A 20,786-nucleotide genomic window follows, 5' to 3' on the forward strand; every position below is an offset into this window, starting at 1 on the left:
TGTATTAGAATTCATAAATTTTTCTTTAAATTTAAATTTTTATTCTTACAATTTGTACAAAAATTAAATGTAATTTTAGATGCATTATGGTTGACACTTTTAATTTGGGAATATACATCAAAATTTGGTTATCTATTTAATTTAACATGATTCCTTTTATGGATATCATGTTATTATTAAGTAACACGCACTAAGAATATCATATTTTATTTTGAAAAGTCATTTATTTTAGCTATAGACTATTGGAAAAATTAAGCCTAAACATCCAAAATATTCCCCAATTTCATTGATATACTTTCTTTTTTTTTGAGAAGTGATTGATATACTTTAGTTTCACTTTTTTCACACTTGTAAATTTTTCTCATACATTTTTATAATTTTAAATATTTGTTTTTTTTTTGAGATCAAACGATAGAAGGCTTTCATTGATATGAAAAAATGTATACAAACCACTGCATATTCTAGCACTGGGTTCAAGTGGGCTGACCAAGCTGCCAAGACCCGAGCAATTTACATTAGTGAGATCAGTGTGTGTGCTGTAGACGTTGGTATTCCGTGATCAGTCTGCTTGCAAGTTCAAGTATCACCTTTGGGTGAGTCTGAATATGCTCGAAGTATAGTTTATTTCTTGCATTCCAGATTGCTCACGTCGTGACTGCCCACCTCTCCAACTCGTGCTGGTCCATTTTCAGTTGCAACTGATGAAAAAGGATGAAAAAATCTGTGGCTGTGTTGCTGCACTTCTGCGCCCTGCCCTTAAAAATAGATGAAAAAAATATTTGTTTTAATTGTACAACAACCAAATTATCTTGGCATTATTCAAGTGAGAATAATGCATCATTCATTCTTCTTTCAATTTTTTTTTTTTTTTTTGAAATATAGATGACTAAGGGTGTGTTTGGATACTGCTTATTTTGCTAAAACTGAAAAATTATTACTGAAAGTACTGTAGATAAAGGTAAAAGTTAGTTGAAATAGTACAGTGAGGACCATCAATAGTATCAAAAAGTGCAGTGAGATCCATAAATACTAGCAAAAATAAGTTAAATAGTAAAATAATTTTAGTTTTTCATTTCAATCCAAACACACACTAAGACCAAATTTCTAGCTATAATTGCTTTTAAATAAATTTTCTTTCAATTTGTCAGAAATTACTTTTTTTAAAAAAGAACAATGAGGTTGAGTAGGAACAAATTAATAAATAATACTTGTTTTGGGGAAAAAAAAAAAACTTTTAATGTTGACGATTTAACACAACGATAGATCCACAATTCAATAGATGAAACCATAGTAGAGGGAGATCAAAGGTTGGCATATTAACAGTTTCAAAGTGAGAACACAAAATCAAAGAGATGAAGATGAGCCGTAATATTGGTCAAGGGAGATTACCCTCACCAGACTCAAAGAAAAGAAAAAAGAAAAAAAACTTAGATAGTAAGAATAGAAGGGAGACAAAGATTTGAGATTTTCAAACTATGAAACAAAAATCTGAATACATACGGGAAAATGGAGATTTTTTTTTTCTTAGTCAAAAGAGTCGATCTAAATCCAAACAAGCCTGCTATTTTAGTGGGTCCGATTCAAAGTTCAAACTTACCCATTTAATTTTTACAAGTTCAAAAAACTCATTCTAGATCTATCTAAATTTTACCAAAACCAAAAGATACTAAAATTATTGGAAAAAATTATCTATCTCCCAACCTAACCTTTAGATCTGGTCATAGGGAGTATTTTTTTTTTTATAAATTAAATCAAGTTTTCAAATAAATTATTTATAAACTAATTTTCAGATAATAATTTTTATATTATACATGTTTCACTCTCACTTTTAAGAACAATTTTCAAAATACTAAAATCAAAAAATAATTATTTAGGAGACCATTTCTATTTTTGAGTTTTTTTTTAAAAAAAAATATTTACAAAAAGTAACGTATAAAATATGTAGATTACTTTTTTTGTGGATAATGATAAGAAAATAAAACTCATCATGACTTTTTTTTTAATGATAAGTTTCAAATTTGAAGTGTAGGAATTCTTCTTTTGATAAACATAAGCTCCTTAATCTATACTATATATAAGAGGATTCTCCTCTTGCAACTGGACTTTTATGTGGTTCAAAAATACCCTTATTAATGAATGTTAACTTTATTTAGAAATAGGATTATAAATATCAAATAACAAATTTCATTTTGAATTCAAAAAGAAAACTCCTAAAATTTAGGATATTTTTTTCTCTTTACGTTCAAAAAAAAATTATAATTAATGTTTATCTTTAAAGTTTATCATTTTTATTTTTTTGAAAAATAAAAGATATATATATATTTTTTTTTTAAATTATAATATATGCAAATTATTAACTTTCACCCAAAAAAATAGAAGAGCCTCTAAGTACGCAAAATGTATGTGCTTAGAGGCTAGTTAAAAGATAAAAGAGTTTTAACAAATATGTGGGGTTCAATGTTTTCAATTTACTTACAACTATATCATTAAATATATTTTATGTATCCTAAAAACATCCTTTTATCCGTTTTCAAAATCCTATTCTAAACTAGTAAAATAAAATACATTTTTTTGAAAATTGTATCTAAAAAATATTAACTAAACAATAAATTCAAGTATGGAACCCACCATTTTATAAATTGCAAAAATATATATATATATATATATATATATATATTTAAATACTCTTATCAAACAGTCAAAATACACAGATTTGAAACTTTTCTTGAGCAATTTGATATAAAAATAGACAAAGTTAAACTGCAAAATTTTTGGACCATGGAAAGATGAAAATCAATTTCTTTTTCTTTTTTGGGACAAATAATTGTTTTTCGTAATTTGGAGAATAACAAGATAGAAAGAAGTTTTCCCACAAGCAGTTTTGAAAATTCTGTCACTTTGAAAGGTTTTTTTTTGTCTTATTTATGATAATTACTCTTTATCAATAAGTTAACATATTAATTGATTTTTTATATAAACGGGCTTCGAACTCTGAATCTGTTCAACTACAAGAGACTAAAAACACTTTAAATTTATTCCTGAGGTTTGGAAAGATTAGAACGAATGGATAAATTAAAAGAAAATAGTGGAAAAGTTTTTTGGAAAATGGACTAGGAATTCCTTATCACGTGAAACTGGATCTAGTAGTTCTAATCACATTTGACATGAATGAATGCCTGTGATTACTACTTTAATAAGAGCTAGTAGTAAAGGTACGACCCTGCATGCACATTCTTTAGGAACTCCTTCTGGTTCTGGTACATTAAATATTAAATTATGTTAATGCCTCTGCATGAGAATGAGCCATATTCTCGCCCAGTTCTCCGCTAATGCTCCACGTTTCACATGAATGTCATTGAAGGCTCCGAGTGTCATACACTCAAACGATATTAATTAGTCTAAGCGATCCTTGCAAAGCGGGTTATCAATAATAATAATAAGCTTAATTGTCTTTTAAGGATTTCCTTGCTGTCTATATTCCGAGACACCAATGCACAAAGAAATTAATGGACTATTTTTTATTTTTTATTTTTTAGAATCAAATAATTTTTTTTTTTTTTGAGAAATAATTACAACATGCTGTTAACCCCGCAACTCGAATCCTTTCCTCCCTACTGAATATATGCCTAATGATGAAAAATTATCTTCATTAATTAATGCTCATTTGGTTCCACTACTTAACAATAATCAAATAGTGCTACTAGCCTACTACTACCTCAAATCACTTGCCCTGTTATATGAGGAATACACAATATATATATATATATATATATATATACCAACATTCAGGTGGCCTAGTTGGTAAGATACCGGGTCAACAAGTCTTAACAATTGGGTTTAAAGTCTCAAACAACTAGTTATGTGTTAGTATTCCTTATATCCTATTTTCATCCCAAACAATCGACCTAAAAAATAAGTTTCTCACATAGACCAGAAGTATGGGGTCTCGCCCAGGAGCGAGTAAGGTACTATTATAGTCACGCCCAAGTAGGAAAACCATACTGGTCACCCTTCTCTACCTTTTTTTTTTTTTTTTTTTCCTTACCAAAAAAAGGAAAAAAAAAAAAAAAAAAAAAAAAAAACTCAATAGACATATATTAAATAGATTACAATGTAATATAGTGTTAAGCTCGAGTTTAGTACTCTGGTGTATTAAACATGACATGCAAGTAACACATTGTTATTTTTAAACATGTGTCATATCTAGGGTACCAAAGTACCACAAAATACAACAATTATGATAATAAGTTATATAATTATATTGAACTTTTAACTATGAATTTTTATTTACATCCATACATAGATTGAAGTATAAATTGATATGCACTATATTAATTGATGTACACGTGACGAAGTGGCAAACTGTAATTGGCCTATAACATGATCACTTAGCTTAAGAAGATTGTAGATGCTTAATACTAGTGTATCATGTGATTATTCATAAAATATACAAGTAATGTCTCTTTTTTTTTTTTAATAAAGATAATACAACGTAATGCCACCGTACATATTATTAAGACTTGGAAGTACTTGATGCCGTGAGAGTAACATTTAATTGACTTATTTAAGACTTAAACCAATATTAAACAAGCTGTAGTCCCAAATATCCAAGACTATAAATTGACTCCAAAATCCATGATCCTCTTTCATCAACCTAGCTCACTCTCTGGTCAAAATAAGATGGCTACTAGACTCATAGTATTGTCTTGTATTTTCTTAGCCTTCTTTCAATCATCAAATGCAGCATATAACGTGGTCAGTTTTGGAGCTAGAGCAGATGGGAAAACTGACTCGACGCTACCATTTCTTAGGGCATGGGGGTCAGCATGCAACTCTGTTCGATCTGCCACTATTTACGTTCCTAGAGGGACTTTCTTGCTAAAACCAATAGTTTTTTCCGGGCCATGTAAGAGTAAAATTGTGTTTCAGATTGCTGGCACTCTTGTTGCCCCATCAGATTATTGGAGCATTGGGAATTCTGGAAATTGGATTTTGTTCAACAAGGTCTCTTGGGTTTCAGTCAAAGGTGGAATTATCGATGCAAAGGGAGCTAGCTATTGGTCTTGCCGGAGAGCCGGAAGGAGTTGCCCAACTGGATCAAGTGTATGTTATTGCTTGCTTCTTAATCCTAATAAAAGAAAAAGTGAGATTAATTAATTAGTAATACCCACTCAGTTTCTTGCTTAGTTCAATGTGGAAAATTACAACTATTGATTGCTTAAATGATAAGCTAGTATGTACTGACTTGATAGTATAGATATTAGGAAAATTTTAAAATTATTATAAAACAATTACAAATGGATGAGATGATAAATTTGATTAGTTTACTTCTTTTTTCTTTTCTTTTTTGGCTGAGGATTAGTTTACTTCTCAAACCTTGAAATGAATGAACTATTATTGAAAGTAAGATTAGTTAATTATAATTTCAATTTAGTTCTTGTTTAGTTCAATATTGTAGGAAAATATGATTATTAAGTCTTGAACGGTAGTTTGAAGATATACATACCTAAAAAAAACTATCATAGTTTTGAAACCCAAATTGTTCAAAAAATTGGAAAAATAAGATATTCAAAGTTTTTAAAGTCGAACTGGAGTTCAATTGAGATTAATACGTAATGAGTCATTTTATTATTTTTATTAGTGTTTGTATATTATAATTTTCCATATCTTACCAAGTCAAGCTTGTAGCCTCGTAGTTGACATGTTGGACATGCATTTCTTCCGAGAGAAGTCAAATTCTAATCTTGGTGTATTTTAAGCATATTAGAAACACCATAAAGTACTAATTAAAGTATTAAATTACAAGGTTCATGACTTGTTTAAAAGTTAATAATTAGTAAAACTAATATTCATAACAATGCTCAAGAATTTCCAATTAAAATTAATGATAGTACATGTATTAATTAGCATGTTCATTTTCATGACATTGTTATATGTGTTTCATTTTTTTTCCCTGATTGATTAAATGAGTTAATTAATTGCTTTTTTGTGAGGGAAAGAGTTAATTGCTTGAATGCGAAGTATTACAACTAATTCCAGTAGAACAAAGCATGTGCATCATACTGATCGATGACCTATTAAAAATTTATAAGGTATATTAAATTTTTAATTTTTAATACAAATATTAACCATTGCCTACCTTGTTTATTCCAGTCAATATCGTTCATGTGGTCAAGCAATATCGTGGTGAATGGCTTGAAATCAATCAACAGCCAGTTAATTCATATTGCTATTTACCATTGCAACGATGTTGTTCTTCGAAACTTGAAAATTACAGCCCCCAGCACGAGCCTCAACACCGATGGCATACATGTGCAATCCTCAACTGGGATCACCATTAGTTCAAGTATGATAAAGACAGGAGATGATTGCATATCCATTGGTCAGGGCTCTAAGAACTTGTGGATTGATCATATTGCCTGTGGCCCTGGACATGGAATAAGGTAATATTGTTGAAATTTTTTGTTACATTACCAATTTAAATTTTCTTTTTGTTCATTTAATTAATCATTTAGTTGTCAATAGCCTTATTACTCAACTAGCACATCTTAGTATTTTTACGAAAATGTTCAGATTTCAAATCCTTTCTCTTTACCGTGATTCAAATATATACAAGAAAGTTGTACTTTGTGATTAGGTTTTTTTTTTTGCGCTTATTTTTATGAAAATGTTTAGATTTCAAATCTTTTCTCTTTACTGTGATTCAAATATATACAAGAAAGTTGTACTTTGTGATTAGGTTTTTTTTTTCGCACGTGTGTGTGTCAGATACCCTGAAAAAGATTCCTAGTGATTTTAATAACAATTAGCACTGCTACTTAACATTGCAAATACCCTTTTTGAGAAGGAATTTTAACTATTTGTGATATTTGGGCCCTCATAAAGAAAAACATTCTTGGATTGAAATCAAGAAGCCCAAAAGCCAATAACTTGGTTTGGCCAGCCCAGTGTGTAAAACTGTTTCTATATTGGACTTTTCCTTATATTAAAAGCCCAAATATTAGCAATACAAACCTTTAAAATACTTTTAACTTGTCCAATATCTAAATAATATGATACTCGTTAGCATCATTTCTCATTGATCATTTTTTTTCAAATTATCACAGCATTGGTAGCTTGGGCGATAATGTCTATGAAGATGGTGTGCAGAATGTAACAATAACAAGTTCAGTTTTCACAAGAACTCAAAATGGAGTACGGATAAAATCATGGGCCAGGCCTAGCAATGGATATGCAAGAAACATTGTTTTTAGAAACATTATCATGAGAGATGTCTATAACCCTATAATCATTGATCAAAAGTACTGTCCCGATAACAAAGGCTGTCCAAATCAGGTACCAATTACATTTGCAATAAATTTAGGGCACATTAGCCGCCAGTTTTATTTTTTCAACAACTATTTATATGACTTATTATGCTAGGTAAATAATAAATATAATATCAATAATAGATTAAGGTGAAAGTAATGTTATTCCGAACACAATAATCCATATCAACAATTATGTGAAAAAAAAAAATGGTAAAGTATATCATATCACTAGTATTACACTCATTTTTTTTTTTTTGGGATACTAGTATTACACTCATTTCTAGACAAAAGAAACTGCAATTAAATTAAGAAATCACTAGTTGCGGAACTACATGGAGGCCCGTGCAAGCCATGGCCCCCAAGCCTTTGGAAAAAGGAAATGCATTCTTTAAGCCAAGAGAGAGACATATATATATATATATATATATATAAGTAAATTATAAGAAAAATAGTTTCTAGCCTCCTCAATCTTTTTGGAATGTATATTATAAGCATATCTATTGACAATACCAAAATATATTAAGGTATAATCCTCTCAAAGTATTTGTATAATGATATTAATAATGTCTCTCCAAAAATTATCCATTTCTCATTAAGCCAATTAGTTTTCAGATGTTTTGATCGCGTCTCTTTGATTTAACATTGATTTGATCCTAAAAAAATTCCCAAGATATTGTTAGCAAATTATTAAATAATGTGTTTTATATAATATTAGCATGGTTTATAAATCACTGACCACGTGATATGTGATTTGCAAAAATATATATTCTCTTATATAATTGTCTTTTACATATAAAAAATATCAAAGTAAGAATAAAAAATATAAAAGTATTACTTTAAATTATTCAAAATATAAAAGATAAAGACATAATTTTTTTTTTCAAGGCTTATCTCGCACGCATACTTTAATTTATAAGTATAGTGAATCTAAGAGGAATGGATGAAAATTGTGTGATTAAAATAGTCCTATATCAAATGGTTATGACAAAAATGATTTTGAAGCGCATGAGGTGCATGTAATTAGAAAATAGTCAAAGTTGGTAAAAATACACATTTTTTAAAATACTATACAAGGAGGTTATTTTCTAAGTATAAAAATAGACATTGTACAACAAAGAAATATGTCATACTTCAATATTAGTTGTAAAAAGGAACTTTTTTTTTTTTTTTAATAGAAAAATTATCTTATAATTTTTGTAATATTCATATTTTTTTTATGGACTTTTCCCGATTAATTTTTCTAGCTCCACCACAAATTATAAAATGGACTTTTCCCTCAAAATTTCATTAGTTATAAACCATTAATATACATTGTTCTTTTGGCATTTCTCTCTTTTTTTTACTAGAATTCTGGCGTGAAGATTAGTCAAGTGACCTACAAAAACATAAGAGGAACATCGGCCTCGCAAGTAGCCATGAATTTTATTTGCAGTTCTAGTAATCCATGCAACGGGATCAAATTGCAAAACATAAGGCTTACTTACAATAAAAGAGCTGCAACATCTTCCTGCACCAATGCCGCTGGGCTCAGTAACGGAGTTGTCATTCCAAGGAGTTGTTTGCAAAAGTAGTTCTTTTTTTCACTGTTTTTTTTATGACCTTGTTTGGATATGACTTCTCTCTGTTAATTTTTCAATAATGACTGTAAGGGGTTTATTGATCCTAATTATTCAAATTTTCAAGAAGTGGGAAAAAAATTACATTGGTTTTAGCTAGTAGAGTACAGTAGAATTGTTTTGACATATACATGTCACCAAATAATTCAAGATCCAAAAATTCTACAACTTTGGAACAAATTGGATTTCACATTTAGTTTTGTTTTGCAGGATATAATTAATGTTTTTATAAAGAAAGTTTTTATAGAGAAAAAAAAAGTAATTAATGTTTTGACAATTTTTTTCATTTTTCATAAAAGTAGTGTTAAAATTTTCCTAAAATTGATTATTAACCAATGTTCTAAGAGCACTTGTTAGTATGACTCTAATTAAATTGATCATGTTTTAGAAGAAACAAAAAGAAAGAATTACTTTAGACCCTCAATACAAAAATAGAAACTTTGCCCAATTTATTTAATTAGTATAGACGGGATTCGCTCATGTTCCTTATTTTATAGCAAAAAGCTAAAAAAGTTCAACAACCACCTGTGTGTGTCATTCATTAGGAAAAAAAAAAAAAAACCACTTGTGTCTATATATATATATATATATATAACATGCAATTCAGACATGAAAATTGACATGAATGTTAAGAATGTATAGAACATGTAATTCAACGATGAGATTTTTAAAATATAAATTCTATAATAAATTATTGAATGGTGTATATATATAATTGCTCTTTATTCCAAAGCAAAAGATCAATAGTTTCTTTTTTTTTTTTTTTTAATTAGTACAGCCAAGATTCGTTCGTTTCCCTTATTTCATAACAAAAAAAAAAAAAAAAAACAAAAACAAAAAAACAAAAACAAAAAACAAAAAACTTCAACAGCTGAGTGAACTCAATAAAACCACCATTCACTTCCTAGGCTAGTCCTTTGTGACTCTAGAGTCTACTCCTAAATCATCTCACTCCTTTATTAAAAGAATTAATCCTGTAAACAAAGACTTATCCCCCCTGTATACTCTATTTACAAGCTAGCTATCTTCTCGTCCCAATTACTTGTCACTGTTCAGTTCATTGTGACTTTCTGCATGATGTATCACAACACTACTCAAAGTGCTCTCTGTATATATCACACACTCAAAGAAAGAGAGAAGGTGAATTAATATATAATTTCCACAAGTTTCTTCCAAACATATCCTTGAAGGAAAGCAATTTCCACAATTTTCCTTATCTTCCTATATCCATATTCATAAGCTTTAACAAAGTCAATCTCGCGCATATGGATTTCCCAATGGCACTTTTGCTTTATACATATTTATAATTGTCAACTTAATTTCTTTTAATTTAATAATAATTCCCATTTTATGCTTTGGTTATGTTTTTTAATTTATTTCTAATATGTACCTATTTTTTATTATATCCTTTTTAGGAAATTTGTATATTGACTTTTTTATTTTAAAAATGGGTAATTACACTTTACCCACCACCACCTGTGGTTTTCCTGTAATTTGACTTGCCTACCTGTGGTTTCAATTTTGACACTTTACCCACCCGTGGTTCATTCCGTCTATGCTCCGTAACCCACCTCTAAATATTCTAACACGTTTTGTCCAAAAATTTAACAAGAAATTAGATCAAACACTCCTCTCCCACACTCTCTCTCTCACGCCTGCTCATCCATTCTAAATCGAGAATCGACTGGGTTTTGTTTGTGCAAGAACACAGAGGAAGGAGACCCACGAAATCTGGAAGAAGGAGACCCACAGATTCGTGTTTGGGAACATTTTGGTCTTAAATCCGTTCGGATTTCTCTTTACTTGGTGGGCTACTTTAAATGTTCTGAGCATGAAATTTTGATTTTTCTTTTACTTTCATCTGCTCTTTTCCTCTTATTCTAGGTAGATTTAATGTTTGAAACCTAGGGTTTTATTTATTTATTTATTTATTTTAAATTGGGTTTCTACAATCTACGAAAGCAGCAGACTTGCGAAACTGAGTTTTCAAAGCAGCAGATTTGCAAAACTTCAGACTTGCTATAAAAACCTTCTCTTTTCTTTTATCCTTTTGTCGTTGTAAATTGTAATGTTATAACCATGTGTCATTTAAGTGCATCGTGCTTATGAACCTCTTGAACAGATGATAAGCAAAAGAGCCATGTTTAGCAACAATTTTCTAGTTTAGTTGTATTTGTTGTCTTTGTAGTGGGTAGTGGTTTCAACTTTCAAGTGTAACATGTATTTAGTTGTATGCTCACATGTAACGGGTTTGATATAGTTAGAAGTTCTTTGTCAATGACATTTGCCTTTAATTTTGTGAGTAGAATAAACTATCTTTTTTTACTTTTTATTTTGCCATATGCACTGTTCATAATGATAAAAAGGTAGACTTGACAAGGATTCAGTAAGTATTAAAGATTGTGGATGTAGTTACTAAATCCAAAAGGCTTTAATAAATTATGACTTGACTTTGGACACCATATATAACAAGTGGAAAATGAGCAAAGGTGAAAATGATATTTGCAGTCAACATTAGCAAAATCAGTGTTGGAGAGAAACATCCTGAAAATCAGTGTTGCCAATATTTCTTCTCTCACCATTGTTTGTCCTGGAAGTTGTAGTTACATTTCAGAGCAAGTGCTTTTATTAGTTTCACTAGTTCTTTTGTCACTTCTGCAAAGTGACACCACATCCCAATCAAAGGGCCTTCTTAAGATTAGCAGTCACGTATAGAGCCTTAGGCTTAACTAAGCAAATTAATCTTATACTCCAGTTAGACTTACAGTACAGTTAATTAAACCCAATTGAAAAGTTGACACTTCTGAACAATTATTAACATCTAGTGCTTAAATAACAGTTGCTCATGATGATAGAGATCAATGATGCAAAACAAATTCTTTATTTCAAACCATCTAGCACTAGCATGACAACATTTAGCAATGAAATTCCAACTTTACAAACATAAGTTCCCATTACATCAACAAGCTCAGATAAACAAAATTCGGAGTGAAACATAATCTTCAGAAGTACTAGTTCTTTTCGCAACAGCATCGCAAAGCTTGAAAATTTCTAAACTGGAAGACCATCAAGCCTCTCATCATAATTGGAAATTTCAAACCCATTGGGAATGATATACAGACCCCTTGCACCAAGGGAGACCCCCTTCAACATCACATGACAATGAGTACATTCAGCCCTTTGCCTGGTCTTCATGTAGCTCAGCATATAGCATTTTATAGAGGGCATGTAAAGTGAATAATAGCTAGCACTGAAAAGTAACAACATTAGCTACACAAGCAATAAGGCATTTTTCCAATCAGATGCTCAATCAATAAGGCATTTTTTCCCAACAACAAAGCCACCACAAATTAACTTTCTAGACCAGTCTCTTGATAATTGCAACTTGCAAGAAAATATTTCCATTATGCTAGACCCTTGGTTAAAAAAGCATTAAATCCTCCCTGCAAGTTCTGCCCACTGCTTGCTGCTTCTAAAAATCTGCCTGCTGCTTTGAAAATTCAGTAATACAAATAAAATCTGCTGCATTGAAAAAAAATCTGTTGCTTTGACAGCAAAACTCAGTAGTACAGAAAACTGCAAGATTGAAGTTGCCAGAATGAAAAATCTGCTGCTTTGAAAACTCAGTAATACCAAAGCTGCATTGACAGCAAAACTCGGCAGTACAAAACACCACTTTGCAAAAACCCAATTTCATTCCCATTAATTTGAACCTCAAAACTATTATCTTTGACAGTAACCAGCCGCTCAAACCTGGCACCAGGGCAATCCCATTCCCACCTGCTAATTTTAATAAAGATAGATAACTTGGCCAATCTACGAAACTCCCAGAGTCATAGCTAATTTAATGGCTGAATTTTTGGTTCAATGGTCACTTTGCATAAACCAGAAAGTAAAAGAACATGTCAAAATTAAAATTTGGCCACTTTTACTTTGTAAAAACCCAATTTAAAAATAAAAAAAATTTAAAACCCTAGGTTTCAAACATTAAATCTACCTAGAATAAGAGGAAAAAAGCAGATGAAAGTAAAAGAAAAATAAAAATTTCATGCTCAGAACATCTAAAGTAGCCCACCATGTGTTCCCGAACGGATTCAAGACCAAAATGTTCCCAAACACGAATCTGTGGGTCTCCTTCTTCCAGAATCCGTGGGTCTCCTTTCTTTGTGTTCTTGCACAAACAAAACCCAGTCGATTCTCGGTTAAGAATGGATGAGCAAGCGTGAGAGAGAAAGTGTGGGAGAGGAGTGTTTGATCTGATTTCTTGTTAAATTTTTGGACAAAACCTGTTAGAGTAACGGAATATTTAGAGGTGGGTTACGGAGCATAGACGGAATGAACCACGGGTGGATAAAGTGTCAAAATTGAAACCACGTTAGGCAAGTCAAATTAGAGGCAAATCATATGTAGGTAAATTGTAATTATCCCTTTTAAAAATCTATATTTTAAAATATTCCAAAATAGAATAGAGAATTAGCAATCTAGGATCGAACCAGTATATACTTATACTCAAATATGTTTTAAAATGAACGGTAAAATAACTTGATTATATTGTTTTTAATATATGTAAGTATTTCTAATTATAGTTTTTTTTCCAAAAAAAAAACCCTTAATTATGGCTTCATTATTAATGAACATAGAGGTTGTCTAATGATGCAAAAAAGGCTGAAAATGCATGACAAGAGCAGTAGATTGGGAGATCGTCCTCCCAACTGGCACTTTGACTTAGAGTATCCAATGATTCCAATCTTTACCAGTTTCTATTTTCTTCAATTTTCCGATTAGTTTTAAGATAAATACAAGCTTAGACTTGATTTTCAGCCACTTTTTGCTGCAGGAAGAAAAACAACATAATCAAGTTATTCTACCATTGTTTTTAAAAACATCATTGAGTATTGATATATAGTTCCTGTAGTTAAAAATGGATGAAAACGCACTGTACTCTTATGGAAAGTTGCATGCTATAGATGGAATAAAAATAGGCTGTTTTAAATTATTTTATAAACGAAACACATATAATACAAGTTCTTTTTGCTTAAATTATATTTTTGGTAATTCTATTGTCATTCATAAGATGAACATTAATTAATATACATGGCTATTTAATGGGACCAAAATTTTATTATAAAAGAGAGAGAGATCTTACCTCGAATTTGCCAAATAATAATTATAGACGAAAACATAAATGGGTCTAGGAAGAAAAAAAATAAATAAACAGATTCAATATTAGATGAAATTTTAAAAAAGACAAAATTTAGTTATAAAATTAAATTGTATATTCTTTACGCTCTTAATACACATGTCAAATTTTGTATCAATTGGATATTATTTACTATATAATCTATAAGCTTGAATTTTATACATAATTTTAAACTACAAAAACTAGCAATTTAAATAATTTATTGATAACATAGTTATTAATCTTTAACTTTCTAGAAATTTTGCAAGTATGAAAAATATAAGGAGAAGATGTAAATCCAATAGTGGATTGGTTAAAATTCATCTCTAATAAAAAGATGTTAAATAAGGTTTTACAACAAATTTTATAGCTTAAAATTACAATAAATTTTGTAACTAAAATTTGTTTTTTTAAATTCTTACGGTTTAGATGAGATTTAGAACCAATATTCTTGGATCACAATCCCAGCCGAAAATTTCACACATAAATTGGAAAGTCCCTTGTTCATGCATCAAACCAAGAAATTAATAAGTTCAAACTCTAAATTTCCAACTCGCCAAATTTCTACTCCAAATCCCTTGTCCAAACACATGACTAACAATATTAAAATTAACGAATATAACATTTTGAGCTTACCTTATATATTAAAGTGGAAGTTAAGAGAAAGTTCAATCAAGAATATAAATTATATTTTAATTTCTCTCCAATTTCTAATTAAGTATTATTCTAATTGTCCTATTATTTATTTGATGCCAAATGTTCCTATATTTTAGTTACACTTCACCTTCATGTTAAATATCATTCCAATTATATTTAAAATGTGCATCAAATATATATATATATATATATATGTATATATATATATAAACTCAAAATTTTTTTTCCCTGAGAATATATAAACTCAATTTGAATGTATTACTTTTATATAATATTATGAATGTGTACACTTGTATGAACTCAATATATAAACTCAATTTATAAATATTTCTTGCATTAGCAAGGGTTATAATTTATAAACTTGTTTTTGTATTCAAATTATCACCAAGGTTCTCAAGGAGTCAAGATTGGATAACTTGGGCGTTAAAGAACACAACCGCCAATTTCCAGCAACAGTTTAGACCTTAGACCAATAGTTTCGTGCCACATCAAATACACACACTACACCCGGTTGACTGCTAGAATATCGGCGAGCCTACTGCCGATTAATCCTCCGGGTTTCCTCCGCGTGTTCACGTGGCAAACAATATGACTTCCCATTCATCTCATCCTCTACGTAAGCCACTATCTTCTAACCAAAGTCGCCATACAAATACACGTTATTGAGGTTCAGGTACATAATAGATAGACGTAAAATGTTTAATTGCGTGATTTGGTATTTATATTTAATTATTACAACACATTGATTTGATTTAATTATAAGAAATATATGAAAGAATAAATAATGACATGCATGAATATTACAATATCCTAAAGTTATATAACAGAAGGAAATATGAAAATACAGAAGAAGAAAACGAATGGTTTGTTTAAACTAGTAGGAGTGACTGTCAAATATGATATATATGATTAGCCAATATGAACTCACTAAATATTCAACAATATTTTATGAATAATGAACATATTAAATTTGGGTTATAATTAAACAAATTGAGCCTATTCAATCAATATAAAAAATTTATGACTAATTCATGTAATCGAACACAAGTCAAGCTAAAATGCATCACCAAACTAATTAAATAACATTTTGTTGCTTTATTCATGTTATTTTTAAACAAATTTGAGCTTGTTCAAGTGTTACTTGGTTAATTTATGCTTTCTTCATATATAATAAACCTCAAGAATAAAAATTGAGCTTGATGAATTAGTTAGACTAAATTCAATTATACTTGAATTTATAATTTTTCAATTATTTAGATAAAATGACTATCATTTATTAAATTATAAAATTGAGATTCACCATTGTTGTATTATTTAAATCATTTATAATTTTATTATAAAATAAATTATTTACATAATAAAAAAAATTACAAATAATAATATATCTTATTAACTTACTATTTATAAAATTATAATCTAATCTCAAGATCATATAAATACACACACAGAAACATATGTATATATATATATATATATATATATCTAAACATATGTTATTATTTGTACTTAAATCAACATAATATAATTTTTGAATTTAGCTCATTCAACCGTCAAAGCTTAAACATGAATTTTAGCTTGACTCTTTTGCTAAATAATCAAATATAAACAAACTTTAATTTGAATCCAAATAGTTCATAAACAATTCAATTCATTTACCCTAGTAATTACATAATGATTTAATTTCAAACAATTCATCAAATAGATAAAATCCAAATTAATAATAAATATTAACTAGGTCTCTTTTTTCTTTTCTTTTTGTATCAATACTACCAATATATATATATATATATATATATATATATAATCACCAAAATTAGAAGGTTTTGAACCCAAAAAACTCTTCCTTGAGATGCATGCATACAAATGCTTTCTGCAATATATCAGATTTGTTTTATACTCATTGTTAAAACATAACCAGATAAATATTCACATGTACTCTTCCTTCCATTCTTTCCTGGATTCATACCTTATCACATGTCACCGTACATATCATATATACCTTCATGTACTTGATAACGTGCCAATAACACTTTTTTTTGCTTGATTTCTAAAATCAATATTAAACAAAAGTATGTTGACAAATAGAAGCATAAAAAGAATGTCATGCACTGTATTTAAATACCCCTAACTGCCAATTCCGTTTCATACCAACTACCTCTCTCAAAGATTAAAAAGTAATAATAATAGAAATGGCTAAGCTTACTTTCTCTCGTGTTTTTCTCTTCATTTTCTTCATATCCTTCTTTGTTCAATCATCAAACGCAGCCTATAATGTGATCAGTTTTGGTGCAAAGCCAGATGGAAAAACTGAGGCAACAGAAGCATTCCTCAAGGCATGGCAATCAGCTTGTAACTCAGCCATAGCCTCCACCATTTACATCCCAAAGGGAAGGTTCTTGCTAAAAGCAACTGTTTTTAGAGGGCCATGCAAGAACAGAATTACAGTTAAGATTGATGGAACACTTGTGGCTCCAACAGACTATCGTGCACTTGGGAATTCAGGGTACTGGATTTTGTTCATTAAGGTTGATAGAGTTGCAGTTTATGGTGGCGCTTTGGATGCAAAGGGAGCTGGCTTTTGGGCTTGCAGGAATTCTGGAAAAAGTTGCCCAGTTGGTGCTAGGGTACGTTAATTACATAACTATAACATCCAAAAAATAGTAGAAATTATCTGTTCTGCTTTTATGTTTTATCAATCGCAGAATATTGTGTCTAATTTTTATTTTTATTTTTAAATTTGACAATTGTTCTTTAAAAAAGTTACAAGATGTGATTAATTAATATAAAATGGAACACTCAAAATAAAACAACTGATTTTTATTCCGGAAAAAAGGCAAGTGTTATTTTGTCATATTTTGAAGATTTGAAAACAAGCTAATTGACTTTAAGCCCACTAATTAGTTCTGACCATTTCTTTTTTTAATATACTTTTTTCTTATAAATTATAAATTTTGTCATTGAGATTTTTTGAAGTAAACATGTACTTGTGTGTATATATATTGAGATTACAGTCTGACTTCTCTTATCAATAGTTTTTCTGCCTCCTTCCCTAGTTGAATTGCACAAAAGTTATATTGAATTTCGAAAATTAAGTGGACTGATGAGCATATTAATGTTCTTGTATATATCAATAAATTCCTATAACTTATTTTAACAATGCAATTTGTGTGTCAATGCAGTCAATAACATTCAATTGGGCAAACAATATTGTGGTCAGTGGCTTAACGTCGATCAACAGTCAGCTTACTCACCTTGTAATCAACAGCTGCAACAATGTGGTGGTCCAAAATGTGAAGCTTATCGCTCCCGACCTAAGCCCAAACACAGATGGCATTCATGTGCAGACCTCGACCGGAGTTACAATCAAGGGAAGCACCATGCAAACTGGAGACGATTGCATATCAATCGGTCCAGGCACAAACAACTTGTTGATGAGCAACATTAAATGTGGCCCTGGTCATGGTGTAAGGTACGTAAGCAGATATATTCATAAAATTAACCTATACAAAAATAACAATAATAATAACATTAACATTAGGTATGGATTTTACTACAAAATATTTACAAATTTACATTCTGTCTATGCACTCAAATCAAATAGCAATTTATTATAGCTTTTAAGTAGAGCTTGTGGTGTGCTTTTATCTTAAAATACCATTTCATCTCTCTTGAGCATGCATTTGTTTCTCCAAAAAAAAAAAAAAAAAATCAAATAGAAATTTACTAATTAATTAATTATAATAAAAATTATATTTTAATATTTTTAATATCTCTAATAATAATTTCCTATTTGTTAAAAAAAAAAAATTGGTCAGACAATCCATCGAGCGAGGCCCAGTCTAATTATGGAGTCAGAGGCATTGCAAGCCCTACCATAGTCATAACATTGGGGCCTTACAGGCCCAAGATTATTAATAAATATTAGGATGAAAACTTCAACTTCTAAATAATATTTTTTTGGCTGATTAAAATAAAGATATTCATGGCAAAAGTCACCAACAACATGCATTAATATCAAATTGATTATATACGTTTGTTGTGCCTGTTACAGCATTGGTAGCTTGGCCAGGGAACTCAACGAAGCTGGCGTCCAAAATGTAACGTTAACGAATGCAGTATTCACTGGATCAGACAATGGATTAAGGATCAAGTCATGGGCCAGGCCCAGCAATGGGTTTATTCGGAACATTCTTTTCCAAAACATTGTTATGAGAAATGTTGAGAACCCCATAATCATTGATCAGAATTATTGCCCTGACAACCAAGGTTGTCCTCTACAGGTAAATTATTAACCATGATCTTTTTATGATAATATAGCTGTACATTCAACAATGGAGGTCGATTATATATTTCATGCTCTTCATTAATTCTAAGCTTTTCTTAATAGAGCTCGGGTGTGAAGATTAGTGAAGTGACATATAGAAATATACAAGGCACATCAGCTACAGCAGAGGCTGTGACATTTGATTGCAGTCCAAGTAGTCCTTGCAGAGGGATCAAATTGCAAGACATCAAGCTTACTTACAACACTAGGGCAACAACATCATCATGTAAGAACATTGGTGGAACAAGCAGTGGAGTACTCGTGCCAGAGAGTTGCCTATAATTAAGTTACATGTTCATGAACCATTTGTGTACATAATATAATATAATTCCATATGTGAATCAAGAAATAATGTTGGTTAAGATTAGGCTTTGTCCTTATCTTTTTAGTAATGGGTGTGTGCACACCACATGGAAGCACATATTAAAGCTTCCATTGTTGAGTACTGTCGGGTTACTTGTTAAATTTAATCCAAACGAAAAAGTGTAGCAACACTTTTTTTCTATTTTTTACTTTCTTGGGTCAGTGAGAACAAATTATATCTGAATAATATATGTGGGCATGATGTTGTGATGCACATTCGACTCAAATGGCAGCGATGTAATCGATTGGTCTCTATTTTGAGTTCCCAAGACTTTGGGTAAATCAATCTGTTCATATATGGAATCTTAAAATAAAAGCTTTTAATAATTTTTTGTAGTCCCTTAGGTTCTACAATCATAAAACAAATATCAATAATTTTAAAACACAATATATTCAGAGTTAATATTAATATTATTTGTCGTAATTATTGTATAATAAAAGTGATGTTATTTTAATTATAACTTAACGTAACAGATTACAATGTCTCATCTATTAAGAGTTAGAAATAATATACTTTGTGAAGTAAAAGTTGCATGGTATGATCAAAATATTCACAATTGCTGATTCAAAGTTGGCTTCGCTCCAATTTAACCTATATATGTGCCTCCAAGCAAAATGAAGTTGGTGTCTGATTTTCCTTGGGGCTCGTAGTCGTGGGTCCTAGTTTAGGCTGGACTCCATTCTTTTAAAGGGTTTTGATTGTCCAACTTTGACTAGACAACGATAGTTTCAGAGAAGAGAGAGTATAAGGTTCCTCTGACCATGAAACCTAACACATTGTATACGTGGTTAGATGACAGGGTCCCACCAGTCAATGTCCTTTCCTACTTCTCACATGCTATTGTGGACTTCTTGTCAGTGGGTTAATCATGCATGTTAAATAAGAAACCTCTTTTCATTGGGCTCATTAAGAAACTATACCCTAATAAACGATTTAAAAACTTGCTCTCTTTTTTCCTTTTTTCTTTTTTTTTTTGCTATTTTGGGTTCAAATTCTGAGACCCTTTTGCTTACTTCCTTTCCAACCTTTTGGAATTGAAATTAAAGAATGGTTTACTAAGTGTTCGTTTGTCGTAATTAAATTTGTTAATTTATTTTACTATTTAGATTATTTTTATTATTTATTTTATTATTTAGTTTATTTTAATTATTATTTATGGGTTTTATTGCACTTTTTGATATTATTCATAGATCTTACTATACTGTTTCAACTAACTTTTACTTTTATCTATAGTACTTTTAACAAAAAAATTTCAATTTTAACAAAATAAACGGAACTCAAACAAACCCTGACATGGTTGACTATATGACAGCATATCCAACTTGTTATCTTTCTC

The 20,786-nt window shown here is 30.0% G+C and overlaps 2 protein-coding genes across 2 annotated transcripts; both read left to right on the top strand.

Annotated features, from left to right (window-relative positions):
• The first annotated feature begins 4,680 nt into the window (after positions 1-4,680).
• Positions 4,681-8,881, top strand: LOC115962467 (polygalacturonase-like). Its single transcript, XM_031081309.1, has 4 exons — positions 4,681-5,103; positions 6,154-6,443; positions 7,107-7,335; positions 8,657-8,881. Exons 1-4 carry the CDS (start codon positions 4,681-4,683, stop codon positions 8,879-8,881), a joined length of 1,167 nt encoding a protein of 388 aa, XP_030937169.1.
• An 8,070-nt stretch (positions 8,882-16,951) lies between these two features.
• LOC115962603 (polygalacturonase-like) lies at positions 16,952-19,368 on the top strand. Its single transcript, XM_031081469.1, has 4 exons — positions 16,952-17,386; positions 17,942-18,231; positions 18,814-19,042; positions 19,150-19,368. The coding sequence occupies exons 1-4, from the start codon at positions 16,952-16,954 to the stop codon at positions 19,366-19,368; spliced, it is 1,173 nt and encodes a 390-aa protein (XP_030937329.1).
• The last annotated feature ends 1,418 nt before the right edge of the window (positions 19,369-20,786 follow it).

The sequence above is a fragment of the Quercus lobata genome, chromosome 10 (assembly GCF_001633185.2).
Source record: "Quercus lobata isolate SW786 chromosome 10, ValleyOak3.0 Primary Assembly, whole genome shotgun sequence".
Taxonomy (NCBI): domain Eukaryota; kingdom Viridiplantae; phylum Streptophyta; class Magnoliopsida; order Fagales; family Fagaceae; genus Quercus; species Quercus lobata.